Source organism: Chiloscyllium plagiosum, unplaced genomic scaffold, assembly GCF_037043375.1.
Source record: "Chiloscyllium plagiosum isolate Xiang-an unplaced genomic scaffold, Cpla_swu_hap1 HiC_scaffold_11, whole genome shotgun sequence".
Taxonomy (NCBI): domain Eukaryota; kingdom Metazoa; phylum Chordata; class Chondrichthyes; order Orectolobiformes; family Hemiscylliidae; genus Chiloscyllium; species Chiloscyllium plagiosum.
In genome coordinates, this window is record NW_028270149.1 from 12,402,210 (window position 1) to 12,423,840 (window position 21,631).

Below are 21,631 nucleotides of genomic sequence, written 5' to 3' on the forward strand. Positions count from 1 at the left end.
TTATTAAGGTAACTAAATCATTAGTTTGTCAGATAATGAAAACTATTTCATTTGGTCAGATCAAGGGAAAATTGCTTAAAAGTAGAACTGAGCAATTCAGGAGTAACATCAGAATGCACATGATCCAAAGGGAGCTGGAAATCTGGAACAAGCACAGAAAATGTTGTTCCAAACATTGGACTCGGCATGAACACATTTTCTCTCTCCACAGATGCTGACAATCTGCTGAGTTTCTCCAGCATTCTCTATATTTGTTTCAGATTTCCAGCATCAGCAGTATTTGTTTTGATTGGAAATCTGGAACTCTGTTACCCCAAGGCTGTTATTTCTCGGTGTGAAATGAAACCATCAAAACTGAAGCTTTTTGCTTTGTCAGGCAATGGTATTAAGGAGGACAGAACCAATGCACAAATGAGTTGAGATGCCCGTCAACTGTGGCTTAAGTGAATGGTGGCAGAGACAGAAAGGAGGAATCATGTAGCAAAGTGGTAATGCACCTTTCTCTGAATTAGAATCTCCAGGTTAAACCCTCAACCGCTGAGATATGATGCTTATGTAAAATGTGTTCATAATGTGTCCAAATGAATTGATTATTAGCCTGTAAATCTTTCCAGTTGTAGGCACTGAGGGTGTGAGAGATTCCTAGATTTAGATTTTAGATTTTGTCACTTGTCCTCAAGTACAAAAGTACAGGTATACAGTGACAAGTATATAATGTCATCACACAAAACACCATCTTCGGTGTGAAAACTCTTGGTACAAAGTACTAAGAGAAACAGAGTTACAAGGTTAAGCATTACTTCATAGAATAAGTAGAAAAATAACTTTAACAAAACAGTGATGCATGGATAGAAAGAACAAGAGGATAGCCAATGCTCCAATCAATAGCTCGAGACTGCAACACATATGTAAAAAGTTCGATGTTACCACAGCAACACAGTGAACTGGAGGTCACTACAGGCTTGACAGGCTGTACATGCTGTTCCTATGGAAACTTAACACTTAACCCTTCATTGCATTGGGCCTGGTAAAACCCTATCTTGCTTCACCAGTATTATGCAGGGAGAGTACCTGAGCTCCATGCTCCTTGAAGACACTGAGTATAACTTAGCCAGGTTGCAATGGGACACTTTGGAAAAAGCATTTCGGAAGAAGGGAGTTCTTAAATGTTCTTTGTTCCCACAAGCTTTAATTAGATCTGGTCACAGCCAGCAGCCATTTCCTGTGTGTCTCTTAGCAGCACAGCGACTCGCTAAGTCTGATTATCAGTAATTAAAAAAAAAGACTTCTTCTTCTCTGACCTCCCACCTTTTCCAGCTTGAGTAACATTTGCTTCTTAGTTCCTCTTGCTTTTCCCAGACATGCACACTGGGAACTCAATATAAGGGTAGCTTCTAGCAGGGGCTGAAGTTTAGTTCTTGGCTCCTGGTCTCAATACTGGGCAAAATTCCTGGTTAAGAACCCAGACGTGGCATGCCCAATTAAGGATGGTCTATAGCTGCTCGAATTGGTGACCGCAAGTTGAAGGTGCCCTTTTTTTGTCTTCTTGCATGTGATATTGGTGAGGTTGGAATGGAGGGTTTGTCAGATGGGGAGCAGTTGAGAAGATTAGATTAGATTAATTACAGTGTGGAAACAGGCCCTTTGGCCCAACAAGTCCACACCGACGCACAACCCACCCAGACCCATTCCCCTACATTTACCCCTTCACCTAACACTACAGGCAATTTAGCATGGCCAATTCACCTAACCTGCACATTTTTGGACTGTGGGAGGAAACCGGAGCCCCCGGAGGAAACCCACACAGACACGGAGAGAATGTGCAAACTCCACACGGTCAGTCGCCTAAGGCGGAAATTGAACCCGGGTCTTTGGCGCTGTGAGGCAGCAGTGCTAACCACTGTGCCACCGTACCGCCCACGAGCCTGGGTCACCACTCAGAGTTTAGCAGGATGAGGATGTCGGATCTGATTGAAACCTTTAGGATACTGAGTGGCCTAGATACAGTGGACATGGAGAAGATGTTTTCACTAGTAGGACCTGAGGGCACAGCTTCAGAGTGAAGGGATGACCCTTCAGAACTGACATGAGGTGGAATTTCTTCAGCCAGAGAGTGGTGAATCGTTGGAACTCATTGTCGCAGTGGGCTGTGGTGGCCCAGTCATTGGGTGTATTTAAGACAGAGAGAGATAGATTCCTGATTATTAAGGGGAGAAAGTAGGTGAATAGAATTGAGAAACCTATCAGCCATGGTCAAATGACAGGTCAGACGCAATGGGCCAAATGGCCTAATGGTCTTTTGATGTGTTTGTTGCCCTTGAATTGATTGATTCTCTAGGCCATTTCAGAAGGCAGTAGAGTCAAACTGGACTGGTCTAGAGTCACATGTAGGCCAAACCATGTAAGGACAGCAGATTTCCTTCTGTAACGTGCATGAATGAACCACCCGGGTTTTTATAACAATTAGTAATAATTACTTGGTTGTCATGAGACTGGCGTTTTAATTCCAGATTTTTAATGGATTCATATTTCATCACCTGCCGTGGTAGGATTTGAACCCATGATCATCAAAATTACCCTGGTGTTCGGGATTGCAAAGTTAGTTGACATTACCGGTGTACCAGTGAAAAACAGGGACGGGGAGAGCCTTTCCACAGCCTATGGCTGCAGCTGTAGCCCTTTCTGCCCATTTGGTCCAGACTAGGCTACTTTGCAGGACATGTATCTCTGAAGCCAGTCCCTGCTTTTGTGAGACCACCACTGTACTATTTGCAGGCTGCATTATATCAAGGGACCAGAATGCAGTCTGGAAGATGCAGACAGTATGTGAAGAATTCTGTCAGCACTTTAATTAGGGTTGGTTGGCTATCTGTCACAGATGGTCAAGTAGCCATCAACACCCACTCACCTTCTGCACTAATCACTTCCCCAAAATATTCAGAGGCAGGAATAGGCTGGTAGACTACCCATGCTGTAGAGTAGCAATTGTCAGCACGCTCAATTCTGAACCCACCCCGGCTTGCAATGAATCCATAACTCTGTGAGTCTTAATGTACATTTGAAAGCAATCTGCAATGTTTACACTCTTGATTGCACATCATATTGTCAATGAACTGTGATGTGTTTTTCTGTTTGAATCAGTGCATGTGTTTGCGCTTTGTGGATATACATTATTCTAGATTTATTGAGAAAGTTGAATGACTTCTTTAGATGAAGAACACAGGAATTCTGAGATGTAATATTCACCATTCTGCATTCTGCCATCTTGGTGGTACACGAAGGTAATGCTGTTGACTAATCCAAGCAAGGAACAACAGCATCTTTATATTTATACAGTCCCTTTGCTGTATTGGAACACCTATAGATACTTAACAAAATTGTTATTTTGCGACATTTAATGCCAAGCCTATGAAGCATTATTAGCGCAGATAGCCTAATGTTTAATCCAAAAGGCAAGCTTTGACCATTCAAATAAAAGCAAAACACTTCAGATGCAGGAAATGTGAAGCCAACATGGAAATTCCTGGAGAGACTCAGCAGGTTTGGCAGCATCTGCAGAGTCAGTTCTCTGTGTTTGTTACATTTTAATGATTGCTTTAAAAGTGGAGACCAGAGAAGTTTATAGAGGGAATTTCAGAACTTAAGACCAAGGCAGCTATCCTCTGCTTTCAGCGTATCATCAGTACTTGAGCATGTGGGAAGGCGATGGCGTGGTGGCGTTATCGTTGGACTGTTAATGCCAAGACTCATGGAATCCTTCAAATTCCACCACAGCCGATGGGGGAATTTGCACTCATAAAAATAAAATCTAGAATTAACACTCTCATGATGATCATGTATCCATTGCCGATTGTCAGGAAGAAAAAACCATCTGGTCACTGATGTCCGTTAGTGAAGGAAACTGCCATCCTTACCTGCTCTGGATTATACGTGACTCCAGACCCACAGCAATGTGGTTGACTCTGCACTGCTTTCTGGTCAGTTAGAGATGGGTAATAAATACTGGCTGAGCCAACAGCCCCATCATCCTGTGAATAAATAGTAAAAAATGCTCACATTGTATCATCAAGGTGTGATCTTTCAACTGGTAGATAAAACAATATTTTATTCAAAATGAGAGAATTGTTCCAATTACTAACAAAAATCCAAAAAACTGTGAATGCTGAAAGTCAGAAATAAAATTAAAAATTGTTGGATAAACTCAGCAGGTCTGGCAGTATCTGTGGAGAGACAGCAGAGTTGCCATTTTGAGTCCAGTTCTGAAGAAGGGTCACTGGACCCAAAACATTAATGCCCTCAAAATGCTGCACCTCACTGTATCTCTCCCCATCTGCACATGCCTTCTCACAATTCCTTGTGCAATTTCTCTCGACCATTTGTGGCTAAGTGCCCATTTCAGTCTGCCTTTGTTTACTGAACTGGAGTGGTGATATTATCCAGACCAGAGAGCAGTTTTGGATCTCACCAGAGCAGTTTCTGAACCATTGAAAAATAAAGTCTGAAAATGAAATGGGTGGTAGAGGTGACTGTGAAGCTGCGTTAGGTTGGTATATGAACCCAGCTGTTACACTTGGTAACCTGTCATCCTTGGCTCTCATGTGTCTCTAATCCCCCCCAAAATGCCTTTGGTGCTAATCTGTCCTCTGTTGTCTAACAAGCCACTTGAGAATGGGCAGTGTCCAAAGATGTGCAGCTCAGGTGAATTGGCCATGCTAAATTGCCCATAGTGTTAGGTGCATTAGTCAAGAGGGGGGTGGGTTGCTCTTCGGAGGGTCGGTGTGGACTTGTTAGGCTGAAGGGCCTGTTTCCACACTGTAGGGAATCTAATCTATAATCTAATCTAGATTATTGCCAAGTGTGCCCACGTCCGAAAAATCAATGTTTTGTCCAATATGTCATCAAAGTCAGGTGCCAATTCAATCAGAGTAGAATCAAGGGCAGATTATGCCACAAGTTTCAAAAAGTTTGATTAGGTCCAGCCAAAGGGTTCACATATTAATTCATTGCTGGTCAATCAGAATGTTTGTGGAATCCTGCTATGAGTGACTGAATTGAGGGTGGGATGGAGAGTAAAGCTCTCTGGCTGCTTGAACTAACACATCAATGACAACTGGACAAAAGGGAAGATTCAGATAAGAAAGGAGTCAACTGCTGTGAGTAAATTGTTCAACACGGCAAACAAATTAAGAGACAAATGTGCTTGATTAATTAAATATTGGTTGGACACAATGTCACTATCATGCTCTGCATCCTCATTGCTATTTGAGAGTCAATGTTAATCAATAAAATGTCTAAGCAGAAAGTGTCACAACCTTCCATCCATGGTTCTGGGTCAAGTTCCTTTCACTCAGTGAGATCAGGCCAATAATACAAACTCTCAGTTCAACAAAAGATGAGACTGCTCTCTTCCTTTAAAACGTAAAGCAACAAAATTGTGTTGAACAGCCACCTAAAAGGGCATTGTAACTAAAGTGATGGTTAATGTTATAGATCGGAACAGACACTTACTAAATCCAACCAACATTACCTGGCGTAATGATGCAGCCCAGGCCCTGCATACCCACCAATCTTGAAAGGTATCCAGTGTACCATGAACACTGTACTGTCCCTCTCTGTGAACCCCTGGGTATATGTGTAATTGGGAAAGAGGGAAAGACAGTCAGGTACAATGGCCCCCTCCACAGCCCATTGCCTGGACCCATTAATGGGCAGTTTGGCCAGGCCTAGGAACAGGTCCACAGGGTCACCCTCTGACCTGTCCCACCCTTCCCCACACAGGGTGCTGTTCTTGATTGACACTGTGGCCATGACAGTGATTGTAGGAAGTCAGTTGTTAAAAAGAGAATTGTTGATTCATGCAATGTGGGACAACAGGCTGCTGACAACAAAGAAACAGTGAAGGAACATTAATACCAAGGCTATAAACAGTTTGGCCCAGCATCAGTCAGTGGCCACAGCACAGAATGCAGTCAACAACCAGGGAATGGAATTCAGAAGGTAAGCAAAGCCAATGACTTCAGTCCTGCATATCCGATGGAAGAAAATTCAAGAAATATGATAATTGTGCAGGAAAATAGTCTTGCAGTAGAAGATTAGTCATGTCCTCCTTGAGTGGCAGATTGAACCTAAAGGGCTGAAAGGCCACCTGGCTGTATTCCTTGTGTTATTATTTTTCTTTAAAAATGTATTCTCATCAAATGACGGGGTGTTGGACATGCCATAATTCATGTAGTAGGGTGGTCGAGCGGGCTCATGGTGGAGCATGGTGTCAGATGCTGTTGCCAATAGGAAATGTGGATTTAGAACCTTGGTTTCTACTAAGTTTAATTGCTGTAGACCTCAAGCTGACTTTCTCTCCCATTTATTTGTGTCTCACTGACTGAGCGGCAACTCTTCCCAATCTTAAAATTGAAACAAAAGCATTGAACCGAAAGCTTTCATATTACACCAGATTGGCAGCATTGGTGAACAGTTGAACACATTTGGCAGCAATTAAATTTTCATCTCTGTTCAGTCATAATACTGATGGAGTACTCTGCCTGTTTCAAGTATGTGATGGAGGCTGTGCACTGTCGAACACATTTACCTTGTGGTGTAATTTGTTGCTGCTTTTCACCTGCAGTTCAACTCAATATCAGTCAATATTTCAAGGTATTAACTCCCTACTGTTTCCCATTGCTAGTTTCCTCATCTTTACCCTTGCACAGAATAGCTCCTCTTCAACAATCACATGAATATAAATGGAAAAGAAAGGTCAACTGATCAAAGCCATGTACTCTTTACACGGCTCATTATAACGTGAGCTACAAGGACACCTTGATTGACTTTTGCACTTTTTTTCATGACTTGCTCATTATCATGGATTTAAGAAAATTAAAACGATGAATACATTTCAACTGGGTAGCTTTTCAGAGCTGCGGAGTATGGAATCATTGCCCAGGTTACAAAGAAAACCCAATGGATAGCATAAAAGATTTTGACATGTGATAGATGAGATCATCTTGGGAGACACGTGCACTTTGATTGAAGATTTGACTTGGGCTGTGGGACAATTGTTCAGATGATTGGAGAAGCTTTTTATTAACTAATGCGTTAGATTTAGTGATGAAAGTCTAATCATTACAGTACAAACCAAGTGACGATTGAATACAGGAAGTGGTTAGACAATCTTGAGCTTCGTTTAGCAGAAGGATGTCCCTTGGTATCAGTCTTCCAAAAAATCCAAAATGTGACAGGTTAATTGTACTTTGGTAAACTACTGTCTAACATCTATCTAGCCGTATGGCAGCTCCGTGAAATAAATAGCGCTTTCTGAAATGCAGTAAGGATTTCAGGCTGTTAAAATGATTTGATAGACTATGTTTTTAGAAGCACTGAGCCGGCATGCCTTCTGGCTGTGTTGCTTAGCAACATTTTAATTCAAGAAGGATCAAAAAGACAAAATCCCTATGGAGTTGAAAACAGAAATAAGTCTGCAGTTGACAGATGATATGAGTTGTTATATAATATACTGTGAAGCTCACTGAGTTCTTTCATGAATGATAAATGGACTGTACACAGATCAATGAGTTCTGCAATAAACTGGAACCACGGTCCATATCTGAGGCAGAACAGGTTGCGTAGGAGGGAAGGCAGTCGGAGATTTAGTCATTGAGACAATTTGTGTACGTTTTACTGTTACAAAGTGTGAGGGGAAACAACTGGCAATATTTGGCTGTCTCATGACTGTTCCCTTCTTTCAATAGGGGTCAACCTAATTGTACCAAATATAATCATCCAGTCGTTTTCACCAACTTGATAGAAATCGGCAATTCCTTTTGAGATGTTACCGCAGCTGTCTCAGTGAGGGCATTGCTACGAAATGATTATTCACCCATATGTAGTGTGCCTTTGGAGCAGCATTGTGTCAAAAGTGGCACGAGCAAATGCGGCTTTCCTTAAGCAAGTTCTGAAACAGCTCAAAGGGTTTGTCTATTTGGATCAGGCGGCAATTTCATCGCTGACACTTCTCAAATGCAGAGCAAATGACATTGGTTTAGTACATTTTCATTTATTTTTGATATAAACCTACTGGACCAGTATCAGGTGCATCGTCCAAAAATTTCTGGAGTGGGGAACTGGTTGAGTTGTTTAATCTCACCCTCAGATTGTCCTGCACTTTTCAGACAAACTGCTTGAAGTGGAAGCTGATAACATTGCTTCCAAAGCAGTTGGACACTTGGAACCTGAGTGAAGTTTGGGACGAATGATTTATCTCCTTTAATTAATGAACAGAAGGAGGACCTGAATGAATTTGATACAAATTAGGACAAAAAGAGAAACAAAAAGGACAGGGAAAGGAAGAGACTGCATTAGCCGAGAGAAAAGACAGAATTGCAAACTGAGATGAAAATAAATAGAAATTAACTTAAAATCTCTCAGAACAACTTACAGCCTACAGGAATGAAACTCCTGTTTCAGTATAATGTTGAGTTTTAGATCAGAATCATCAATCACACAATTAACAGATCTCTTCAGACTCGAAGTCTGAGGCTTAATTAGATTTATTTTGATGAACAGAGAAAATCCAGCAATGTTTTGATGAATTTGAATGGAAAGACTTGAGGTGAAGCTTATTTTTGGTTTTGACAAGGTTGATAGCAAAACAGCACAAATCATCTGATAATGTGTAGAGAATTGGAACCTGTGCAGTATCTGTCCCTCATGCCCAATTACTGGGACTTTAATGAAGTAATATCGACAAGCATGCTGAATACAGAGCTCCTCTTCCAACAATTTCTGAGTCATTAAGGTTCATGTTTTTGTGATATGCTGTACTCTTAAAGGATCGAGCCACAGTTTTAATCCAAGAGAATTGTGTAGATACAATCTGTGGCATACGCAGCCAAACAGAACATAGGATTACTTATTCATTAGGACTGAACATAAATATCTAATTGCCAATTGAGATGAAAGAGTCATTTTTAAACATAATTACAATTACACATTTTGATCGGACATTTTCAATTGATCAAAAGTGGAGTCGGGGTAGATAGGATAGTGAAGGAGGTGTTTGCAATGCTTGCCATATTGTTCAGTCATTGAGTAGAGGAGTTGGGAGGTCATGTTGCGGCTGTACAGGACATTGGTTTGGCCACTTTTGGGACATTGCGTGCAATTCTGGTCTCCTTCCTATCGGAAGGATGTTGTGAAAGTTGAAAGGGTTCAGAAAAGATTTACAAGAATGTTGCCTGGGTTGGAGGGTTTGAGCTGTAGGGAGAGGCTGAATAGGCTGGGGCTGTTTTCCCGGAGCGTAAGAGGCTGACGAGTTACCTTAGAGAGGTTTAAAAAATCATGAGAAGCATGGATAGGGTCAATAGGGAAGGTCTCAGGAGAGACATACTGGCACTGGAGCGTGTCCAGTGGAGATTCACACGGATGATTCCTGGAATGGTAGGTCTAACATACGAGGAACGGCTGAGGATCCTGGGATTGTACTCATTGGAGTCTAGAAGGTTAAGGGGAGATCTAATAGAAACTTACAAGACAATACATGGCTTGGAAAGGGTGGACGCTAAGAAATTGTTTCTGTTGGGCGGGGAGACTAGGACCCGTGGGCACAGCCTTAAAATTAGAGGGGGTAAATTCAGAACAGAAATGCGGAGACATTTCTTCAGCCAGAGAGTGGTGGGCCTGTGGAATTCATTGCTGCGGAGTGCAGTAGAGGCCGGGATGCTAAATGTCTTCAAGGCAGAGATTGATAAATTCTTGACGTCACAAGGAATTAAGGGCTACGGGGAGAATGCGGGTAAGTGGATTTGAAATGCCCATCAGCTATGATTAAATGGCGGAGTGGACTCGATGGGCCGAATAGCCTTACTTCCACTCCTATGTCTTATGGCCTTATGGTCTTCTCCCCGGGGTGGGGGAGTTCAAAGCTGGAGCGCATAGGTTTACGGTGAGAAGGGAAAGATCTAAAAGGGACCTGAGGGCAACGTTTTCACACAGAAGGTGGTGCATGTATGGAATGAGCTGCCAGAGGAACTGATGGAGACTTGTACGATTTCAACATTTAAAAGGCACCTGGATGGGTATATGAATGGGAAGGGTTTAGAGGGATATGTGCCAAATGCTGGCAAATGAGACTAGATTAATTTAGGGTGTCTGGTCGGCATGAACGAGTTGAACTGAAGGGTCTGTTTCCATGTACAATAGTTTTATAACTGTAATTCATTTTTCATTTGCATAATTGGTCATAATGGAGAATCAAAATGATAAAATAGTATTAGACATTGTTTAAAGAAGACATGAAGTCAAAGCTTTTCTTCTTCCACTCACCCGATCCAAGAATCAGCACTCTTATTTAATGTGTTATGGTGTTCCCTTTCTAAGCTAATCTTGCCTCCCACACCCAAGGGACTTGACAGGGTAAATGCTGAAAGGATGTTTCCCCTCATGGGAGAGTGAGCCCCCAGAGGTTGTCATCCGAGAATAAATGGCCACCAGTAAAAGAGTGAAACGAGAAGGAACTTCTTCTCTCAGAGGGTTGTGAGTCTTTGGAATTCCTTTTCACAGAGAGCTGAGATTGATTTAAGGCTGAGATATAGATTCTTGATCAGTCGGGGAATCGAGGACTATGGGGAAAGGGCTGGGAAGTTGAAAGGGGGATTGTAGGATCAGCCATGATCCTATTGAACGGTGGGGAAAACTCAAGGGGCTGAATGGCCTGCTCCTGTTCCTATTTCTTATGGTCTAGTCCTGATGAATGCATGACAATAAGCTTTTGACATTATGTATTTTCTTTAGCAAAGTCTAGGTCTTTAATGCTCAGGAAGTATTTGTAGGATAATCATTAATAAATCAAATGTGCAATTTAGGTGAAACATCTTTAACTAGTGAGTCATTGTAATATGGAACCCACTGCTGAAAGGACTAGTCAAGGTTAATTATGGAGAACCTTTCAAAGGTGAACTAGGTAAGCACATAAGCAAAAGAAACTTAAGGGCTGCTTGATAAGGTGAAAGGGTGTGAGAGAAGGTACATTTGGAAGCATTGGCACTGAGCAGTTAGGCCTGTTTTTATACTGCTACATCTAAATACTTCAAAGAAAAGATTTACTTTGGGTCCTTGAAAATTGGCAAATCGTATCTTGATCACTGAAACTTAAACATTGAGTGCTCAGAGCTGAAGTGTTGTTGAAATAGTGATGATGAATGACTTTGGAAGGAAATTGGATAGGAAGTTGAGGACAATGGGAATGGAGCAAAGTAATGGCACTGACTGGTTTGCTGTACAGAGAGCTAGCATTGACTTAACAGGCTGAATAATCTCCTTCTGTGTCCTACCAACTAAGTGATGCTACAGCACAAAAAAGCATTCGGACATTGGTCTGCTCCTGCTATTACTGTGAGCCCCATGTGCACTAATTTTCCAAAATCAGGACAAGAATTGCATTCCAAAAATAACTAATGGATTTTTAGGAGATGTTGAGCCCGCAATCTGTAGGTCACACACCATAAAACCAAGACCAAGCAGATTCTGAGAGAAAAAGATCCTCATTCTGAGCTGAACCAAAACAAATCTGAAACACTCGCTCTGCTTTCCCTGCACAGGTGCTGCCAGACCTACTGAGTTTCTCCAGGAATTTCTGTTTTTGTTTCTGGTTTCCAGCATCCGCAGTTCTTTGTTTTGTTGTTCTCATTATGCGCAAGTTAAATTTGAATGACTTTATTTAAAAATAGTACAACATGTAAGGCTGTCTTTAGAAAATGTAACAGAAATAGTGGAAATATATATTTATAGCAATTCACATCTCTACCACCCCCACCGCCCTGCTCGCCAACCTTTCCTACCAAACACTCTAATGTACATTTTTCATGCCAGAATGCATCTTTCTAGCTGGCAGTTTGAAGCTGTGATATATCTCTTGAATCATCATTAATGAAGCATCTGAATATAATGCACAGCTCCAAAATTAAAATACCGAAAGAAAGCACCAAATTATTAATTGCTGCAATCATTAGATCATCTCAAAATGTTAGATCTAACTGGAAAGTAAGAAAGGAATTCAACTTATATGTCCGAAGGGCATTACAAGGTGCTGTGTCACCAATAAAGTACATTTTGAAAGTATTGTGATTTCAGAAATGCAGCAATTTGTACCAACAAGATCTCTCAAACACCACTGTAATAAAAGATCATCGTTGTCTTTGAGTGACATTACTTGAGGTATAAATATTGGACAGGCCGCCCATCATTTTCTTTGAAGTGGTGCTATTGGATCTTAAATATATACATCACCTCCTAGCACAGAGAGAGACAGGGTCCTGGCTCAATATCTCAACCAAAAGACTGCTCTTCACATGGCACAGCGCTCCCTCTGTATTAGCGTTACAGTGCACGCCTAGAATTGGAACGTACAACCACATTTTAAATCTGCATGCACACATAGAAATTATAATCTATGCGATGATATTCTGAGGGATGTGATTGCATTGGAGAGAGTGTTGACGAGATTTATGGATGGAGAGTATGTTGCTGTAAAAGGACAGCAGGTCTGGCAGCATCCAAGAAGCAGGAAAATTGACGTTTCAGGCCGGAGCCCTTCATTAGGAATCTATTACCTGGACTGAAGAGTATTACTTACGAAGAGAGGTTGGTCTGACTAAAGTTGTTTTCCTTGGATGAGGAAATTGAGGGGGGACAAGATTGAGATGTATCAAATTACGAGGGGCATGGATTTGGTCGACCAGAAGAAAAATTTCCCTTGATGGAGGGATTGGGGTGATGGATTTAAGGTAAAGGGCAAGTGGTTCAAAAGTGATGTGAGAGAAAAGTTTTTCACCCAGAGGCTGGTGGGAGTCTGGAACTGACTGCCTGAACGGATGGAGGAGGCAGAACCCCTCCTGACATAGAGGAAGTATAGGTTGTTCTGCTGGAACGTGCGTTTCGTCAATGTGAATTTGCTATAACGCGATTGACGAATAGGGGATGCTGTTCCTAAACGTGAACTTTTAAAAGGTGTGTTGGCTGTAATGTGATTGCATTGCCGACACTTGAAGTGTGATTTATATTCCGCGATTCTTGTATAGCGCAAGGTCACACAGGAACACGACTACCGTGTTATAGAAGAAATGGTTGTATTTATATGTCCACTCACAATGGCAAGGCTACAGGATAAGTGCTGGAAAATAGGATTAGAATAATGAGATGGTTGTATTTGACTGGCACCAACTCGATGGGCTGAAAGGTCTTTTACAGTGCTATGGACCTCAAAGGTGCCATTACAACGGAAGTAGTTACTTGCCAAAGGTCTTTATCTGTCTTCTACTGTCACATGCACACATGTGCATCAAGTGATGGTTCAGATCCCTTTAAAAATCTCCTGTGCTGTCTGACTGTTTCTGATTGAGTTCAGGATTCAACCAGTCATGTTGATTTTCCTATTGGCTTGATGCCACCTGTGTTCGATCCTTTTTTTGGGGAGGTCAATGGCTGCCGCTGCTGGTATTGTTTAATGCAGGTAAACGGGTCTGAAAATAATTTGATGCCCCCTTTATCTACAGGTATGCAAAATGGATACCACAGTTTTCAGTACTGAATAACATATACATATACATCCCCTGAGACATGGGTTTACAGGAACACTTTTTTTTCCCTTTGGCTTTTGCAGGAAGAGGGCTGATATCTGCTTCAGATTGTCTTTGCACTGGCTTGAAAGCAGTGTGGCTGCTCTGTTTGAGATAAACACAGCTTGCAACAAAAAAGAGAAATTGCTGGAGAAACTCAGCGGGTCTGGCAGCATCTGTGGAGAGAAAAAACCAAGTTTGAGATGGTTCTTTGTCAAAAATCTCAAGAGTCAGTGTTAAGAACACACACATAGACAGTAAGGACGGGAGCAGGCTCTTCAGCCCACCATATCTGTGCTGACCATGATGCCATTCAAACTAATCCCATCTGTCTGCACATGGTCTGTATGCCTCTATTCCCTGCCAGTCCATATGTCTGTCTAAATGCCTCTAATACATTGCTTAAGTATCTGCTTCTCCCACCTTCCCTGGCAGCATGATCCAAGCACCTACCGCCCTCTGTGTTAAACAAACTTTTCCTCGCACATCTCCTTTAAATTTTTCCCCTCTTACCTTAAACTTATGCCCTCTAGTATTTGACATGTCCACCCTGTGAAAAAGACTCGACTGTCCACCCTATCTATGTCTCTCATAATTTTATATGCTTCTTTTAGATTGCCCCTCAACCTCTGACTCTCCAGCAAAATCAATCCAAGTTCTGAAGAAGATACATTTTGGTTAACTCGGTTTCTCTCTCCACAGATAGAACAGAACTGCTGAGTTTCTCAAGCACTTTCTCGTTGAATTTCTGGCTTCCAGCATCCATTTTGCCTTAGTTGAACCTTGCTCTGATAAATGGCAGTGAAATAGACTCAAAGGACTGAACGGTCAGCACCTATTCCCATGTGCCGAATCCACAATAGATTAGATTAGATTCCCTACAGTATGGAAACAGGCCCTTTGGCACAACCAGTCCACACCGCCCCTCCGAAGTGTAACCCACTCTACTACCTAATGGTCCTAACAGTATGGGCAATTTAGCACGGGCAATTTAGCACGGCCAATTCACCTGACCAGCACATCTTTGGATTGTGGGAGGAAACCGGAGCACCTGGAGGAAACCCACACAGACACAGGGAGAATGTGCAAACTCCACACAGACAGTAACCCAAAGCAGGAATTGAACCCAGGTCCCTAGCACTATGAGGCAGCAGTGCTAACCACTGAGCCACCGTGCCACCCCAACCACTGAGCCACCATGCCACCCTGAGAACACCCTTTGCAGTAGTGAAATATCAGTGGAAAGGGAAGATGTGCCAGGGATGCTCTCAAGCAGAATCTAATGGTGGTACAAACAGTCTAAACTGATGCATCTTTGATTAAATGACTGCTAACTGCTGTTCCAATCTTCCACTAACAAGATCGCCACAAAGCACCACATAAAACAATACCTCAGCATGAGTGACATGACCCACAGAATACAGAGTCCGAGGCTATTACTGGAACTATAATTGGGTAATTTTTGCTCTTCAGTCCAAGACGTTTTAATTCCTTTCGGCTATTGTTGTCCTTCTTGTGAAGTGATTGTCGTGGTGTGTGAGATAATAGGAGAGCAACTCCAAGTGGTCAACTTTATCACTAGCTAAATACTGCCCACTGTTTAATTATTACTGCCATGAGCAGTGCAGTAAACATTAAGCAGCAGGCAAGGTTCTGCGCAAAATGAGCTCTCTGGAAGTGCCACACACACACTCACAAAACCTCGCCTGGTCATTCCACAACAAAGTAAAACAGATTTATTATCTCCTTAAGTTCCAATAAATGTCCCCCCACTAAGCAGCTGACCTATCCTTCTGCGGCTGGTCTTTCCATTTCAGCTGTCACGGTCCTATGTGGACTCTTCGTTCTGACTGGGACTTGTAGCACGATGAGGGAGGAGGACTTACATTTCTGTAGCACCTTCTCGTGACCTCAGTGCCTGCCAAAGTGCCAGCGAGGTGCACTTTAGAAGTGACAAAGGACCAGTCATCCAGAATCCCAGGTTAATGATCTGGGATCAAGAGGTCAAATCGGAGCATGGAAGCTGGTTGAATTTAAATTCAGTCAGTAACTGAGAATTTGAAAGCTATCCTCTGTAATTATGATTTGGAGATGCCGGTATTGGACTGGGGTGTACAAAGTTAAATATCACACAACACCAGGTTATAGTCCAACAGATTTATTTGGAAGCACTAACTTTCAGAGCGCTGCTCCTTCATCAGGTGGTTATGGAGTACTCCAAAAGCTAGTGCTTCCAATTAAACCTGTTGGACTATAACTTGGTGTTGTGTGATTTTTATCTTCTGTAATGTTGACAACGAAGGGGAGGCCACAGCCTAGTGGTATTATTGCTGAACTGTCAATCCAGGAAACCAGGTTCACAGTCCCACCACAACTGATGATGGAATTTGAATTCAATAGAGATTTGGAATTAAGAGTCTAGTGATGATCACAAAACCATTACTCAGTGTTGGGTAAACCCAATCTGGTTCACTAATGTCCTTTAGGGAAGGAAGCTGCCATCCTTACCTGGTCTGATCTACATGTGTCTCCAGCAATGTATTTCACTTTTAGCTGCCCTTTAGAATCGCCTAGTAAGTTACTCAGAGAAAATGGGGACTATAGATGCTGGAGAGTCAGAGACGAAAAGTGTGGTGCTGGAAAGGCACAGCAGGTCAGGCAGCGTCCAAGAGCCCTTCATCAGGAATGTTACTTAGCACGTTTTGTAATACCTTGTCAGTGACGTCCACATCCCTTGAAAAATCAAAGGAAACAAATGTTTAGAGCGACAATATAATTAAGTGTTTTAAGAGTCTCCCCAAAGACTTCCTTTTAAAAACACAACACTTTACCACAGGTTTTGTTCTTTGCAATGACTGGCAGAATACAACAGCGTATGCACAGATGGTCCACAATGCTCATTTTTAATGACAATGTCCAACCCCTGCATTAGGAACAACAGATTTAGGAGGTTAGTAAGTTTGCAGATGATGTTAAAATTGCAGATATCGTGGACAGTGAAGAAGGTTATCTAAGATTACAAATGGATCTTAATCAATTGGGCCAATGGGCTGAGGAGGGGCAGATGGAGTTTAATTTGGATAAATATGATATATTATATTTTGGTAAAACAAGCAAGGACAGACACAGAGAGAACATGTAAACGCCACACAAGTAGTGGCCTGAGGATGGAATTGAACCCAGGCCTCTGGCACTGAGGCAGCAGTACTGATCACTGAGCCACCATGCTGTTCCCAAATCTGATGCTTCTTCTGATTTTCCTGTGCTTCAAAGCATCTTGGCCGACTGCTAAGTGCTGCAACTCTAAATTGTGAAAGCCTTTGCAATGACTGTTTTGTTTCAGCTAATTATTTTCTTTGTACTCGCAGGTGGAGAAAACCAAGATTCGATCCATCGCTGTAAAGTAAGTTTCTTTTTAAGTTTCTCTGATTTCATGTTGCATGTTTCTACGTGTGATCAAATGCTGAAGTGTTTATCGTATTTAGTTGGAGGATTATTTATGTTCTTCAAGGTATCCAGTTAAGTAATGGCGCAAGCATGACTCTGCAACACACTCATTAGCATGGAGGAAGGCACGTGATTTACTCGAAAGTAAATTATCCAATCTAATTCCAAAGCAACTTGTGTTTTGTTTCATCTAACACTGTTTCAGCAAATTTACTCAGCGAGCACTGCAAATCTGAAAGCAACTGTGTAGGTTTCATTAAACAAGCTGTAACGCGATTACAAACGATTATCCTCAGGTTAGCCCGAGAGATAAACATGGAAGTAAAGGCTTTGTCAGTGGCTCAATGTTAATGCAACCAGATTTTAAAGAGCTGTTGTAGAAATTCAAACTGGTGGTAACCCAATACTTACCTACATTGGTCGGCGCTCTGGGATGTCATGGAGAGATGTAGTCAGGTTTTGCATCGTTAGGAGGATCAGATAAAACGATCATAGTGACTTCTGCACCTACACCTCTCCTTTAGTAATGCTAATGATTACATGTACTTAATATAGACAATGAGAAGCTGAACACAAATTGATCACAGAGGCTTTGGAAGCTGGGTCAATGACTATATTCAAGAAAGAGATTGATAACAGATATTAAAGGCATTAAGGGGCACAGAGTGAAAATTGGAATATAGGGTTGAGGTAGAGGATCAGTCACAATATTATTGAATGGTGAAGTGAGCTCAAAAATTTGAATGACATTCTACTCCTAGTTTTTCTGTCTAATGTTAGTCATCGCATGTTATGCATAAATTGAACAGAACGTTCCAACACCATACACAAATAATTTCAAGCAGACCCAAGCTGATACTCAGTATTAATAAGCTGGTGGGAGAGGCTTCATAGGACATGGATGGAGGCGATGTTCTGGTAGTCATGTCATAAGGCTAGTCAGCCAGAGAGCCAGGCTAATGATTTTGAAACATGGCTTCACATCTGTCTAGGATAGCTGGCAGAATTTAAATTTGATGAACACAATCCAGAATTGAAAGTTAGTCTTAGAAACAGTGACCATGAAAATATCATTGATTATTGCAAAACACCTATCACTAATATCACCAATAAAATTTGCCATCCATATCTGAACTAACCTATTCCTTGCTTCAGACAATGATGGCTGACTCTGGAATGTCGAGGCATATCATTCTATTTGAGGGCAATTAGGATGCACAACAATTGCTGTTGACATTTCATCCCAAGAACGAATCAAGTTAAAAAGAAAGGCCCACGTTGGATAGGACTCTGGGTTTGCTGGGCTCCTACCTGTGGTGCTGCTGGGGATTAGTCAGCAGTAAGCAGTTGGAGTTTTGAACCTGACCTATCTTTTGAATGGGCCTGGACACTTCCTAAGGGAAGTAGTGGAAATGGGCCTTCAGGTCAATCAAAGGCCAATGATTGGTACATGCTGCAAGTGTCTTGAGGTTGATAGCCTGTTGGCTCCTTCCCAGTTTATCTCAAGATCGGAAAAAACAACCAGAAATCACTGGGTTTCCTCCCCTTTATCGTCTGCCTTTTTAAAAAAGGGGTTTTCAGTTGTAATTGTTTGCTGTTTCATTCCGTGGCATCCTGAGTGCAAAAAAACAATGTCGATCGTTTGTTGTTCTCATTCCAGGGCTTGCGTTTTCATGTCACAAGATTTCTGCAGGCAAAACGTACTCATTTCAAATGAATATATTTATACTTGAAGAAAATACTTGGTTTAATTTCCCAGAGATCATTTTGACAGTGTATAATATTGCAAAACTAGTGGCAGCAGGTAGACACCAAGTTTCATACCTGTCGTCATTTGCATTAGAATTAACTTTAATATACTTGTCCGTTTCATGAATGTAATTTGATGACAATCAATCATCACAAAGTCAGTAATTCCCCATCCCAACCTTTGACCTTACCTTGCTTAGGTCACAAGGCTGACATAAAGTTTAACCCTTGGCTGAAATCTATGGCAAAATATTTTGGAATCGCAGAGTCTTTGCTCTCTTGTTTATGAACATCTGTGCAGCACCAAAGATAGGGTGTAGCTTAATGTCATAGAGTCCTACAACATGGAGGCAAGCCATTCGGCCCAAACTGGTCCATGCCGACCAAAGTGTCCATCCACGCTAACGCCATTTCCCTGCACTTGGCCCATATCCTTCTAAACGTTTCCTATCCATGTATTTGTCCAAATGCCTTTTAACTGTTATTAATGTACCCGCCTCAACCATTTCCTCTGGCAGCTCATTCCACATGTGTACCACCCTCTTGTAAAAAACGTTTTCCCTCAGGTTCCATTCTATTCTTACCCCTCTAACCTTAAACTGATGTCCTCTAGTTCTTGATTCCTAAATCTTGGGGAAAAGACTGAGTGCATTCACCCGATCCATGCCTCTCATGATTTTATACACTTCTACAAGATCCCCCCTCAACCTCTGATGCACTAAAGAAAAAACAGGAAACAAACACTTGCATTAAATGGGTGTCAGAAGTGGTGAACTTCATGGATCAGTTCAGACCCACTTTTGTTTTTGATACAAGCAAATATTTGAACTTGGGCTTCGGTAAACAATCATGAGATGTTTGTGAAATGCAATGTGCGAATACTGCCGGACTCCAGGAGATATTAGCAAAATAGGGATAACTTATTGAAAATGGGTATGAGGGGGCAGATATGTCTTCATGTGGGCAAGTGTGAAATAAGGTACTTTGGAAGAAAAAGGAGTATGCTGTGATTGGAAAGACGCTGGTGCGAGTGCACAATTCAAAAAATTAGTGGGAAGTGAGGAAAGATAAAGCCTCGAAATAAAAACAAACACCGATACTTTTGTGTTCATTAAATAGAATATTAGAGTCAAGAAGTATTGATAAATTCATACAAAATATTAGTTAGGCATCAGTTAGTGAGTGAATGTGAATTTTTATGTGCCATATGGAAACAACTACATTGAAACCACATAGGATGTTGTTGGAATGGGACACAGTTATAATAACAATTGGCCTGAAGCTTAAGGATAATTTCCACTGATCCAGTGTCATAGAGTTATAGATTCAGAGAGATGTACAGCATAGAAACAGACCCTTTGGTCCAATTCGTTCATACCAACCAGATATCCCAACTCAATCTAATCCCACCTGCCAGCACTTGGCCCATATCCCTCTAAACCCTTCCTATTCATATACCCATCCAAATGCCTCTTAAATGTTGTAATTGTACCATCCTCCACCACTTCCTCTGGCAGCTCATTCCATACATGCACCACCTTCTGTGTGGAAAAAGTTGCCCTTTAGGTCCCGTTTATATGTTTCTCCTTTCACCCTAAATCTATTCCCTCCAGTTCTGGATAACACTCCCACCCCCACCCCCCCACTCCCCCTCTCCACCAGGGAAAAGACTTTGTCTATTTATCCTATCCATGCCCCTCATGATTTTACAAACCTCTATCAGGTCACCCCTCAGCCTCCAACGCTCCAGGGAAACCAGCTATAGCTCAAATCCTCCAGCCCTGGCAACATCATTGTAAATCTTTTCTGAACCCTTTCAAGTTTCACAACATCCTTCCGATAGGAAGGAGACTAGAATTGCATGCAATATTCCAGCAGTGGCCTAACCAATGTCCTGTTTAGCCGCAACATGACCTCCCAACTCCTGTACTCAATATTCTGACCAATAAAGGAAAGCATACCAAAAACCTTCTGCACTATCCTATCTACCTCCGACTCCACTTTCAAGGAGCTAAGAACCAGCACTCCAAGGTCTCTTTGTTCAGCAGTATTCTCCAGGACCTTACTATTAAGTGTATAAGTGCTGCTAAGAGTGGTTTCCAAAGTGTAACACCTTGCATTTATCTAAATTAAACTCCATCTGCCACTTCTCAGCCCATTGGCCAATCTGGTCAAGATCCTGTTGTAATCCGAGGTAATCTTCTTTGCTGTTTTGGTGTCATCTTCAAATTTGCTAACCATACCTCCTATGTTCATATCCAAATCATTTATATAAATGATGAAAATTAGTGGACCCAGCACTGATCCTTGTGGCACTCCACTGGTCACAAGCCTCCAGTCTGAAAAACAACCCTCCACCACCACCCTCTGTCTTCTACCTTTGAGCCGGTTCTGTATCCAAATGGCTAGTTCTCCCTGTATTCCATGAGGTGTAGGTAAAAATAATGACTGCAGATCTGGAAACCAGATTCTGGATTAGTGGTGCTGGAAGAGCACAGCAGTTCAGGCAGCATCCGAGGAGCAGTAAAATCGATGTGAAGACCATGAGATGTAATCAATTTCCCATGGGGAAGCTTGTCGAACTCCTGACTGAAGTTCATATAGATCACCTACACCACTCTGCCCTCATCAATCCTCTTTGTTGCATTTTCAAAAAATCAATCAAGTTTGTGAGGCATGATTTCCCCACGCACAAAACCATGGTGACTATCCTACTTGCTTTTCCAAATACATGCCAATTCTGTCTCTCAGGAGTACATCTAACAACTTGCCCACCACCAACATCAGGCTCACTGGTCTACAGTTCCCTGGCTTGTCCTTACCACCTT

The 21,631-nt window shown here is 41.9% G+C and overlaps 1 protein-coding gene across 5 annotated transcripts in view; it reads left to right on the forward strand.

The window, feature by feature from the left end:
• aff2 (ALF transcription elongation factor 2) overlaps positions 1–21,631 on the forward strand; it is a 540,071-nt gene that overhangs the window by 388,748 nt on the left and 129,692 nt on the right. For all 5 annotated transcript variants that reach the window (XM_087991859.1, XM_043705171.2, XM_087991860.1 and 2 more), the window contains exon 9: positions 16,976–17,010. In XM_087991859.1, the coding sequence (XP_087847985.1) occupies positions 16,976–17,010 (35 nt within the window). The remainder of the gene's footprint in view (positions 1–16,975; positions 17,011–21,631) is intronic.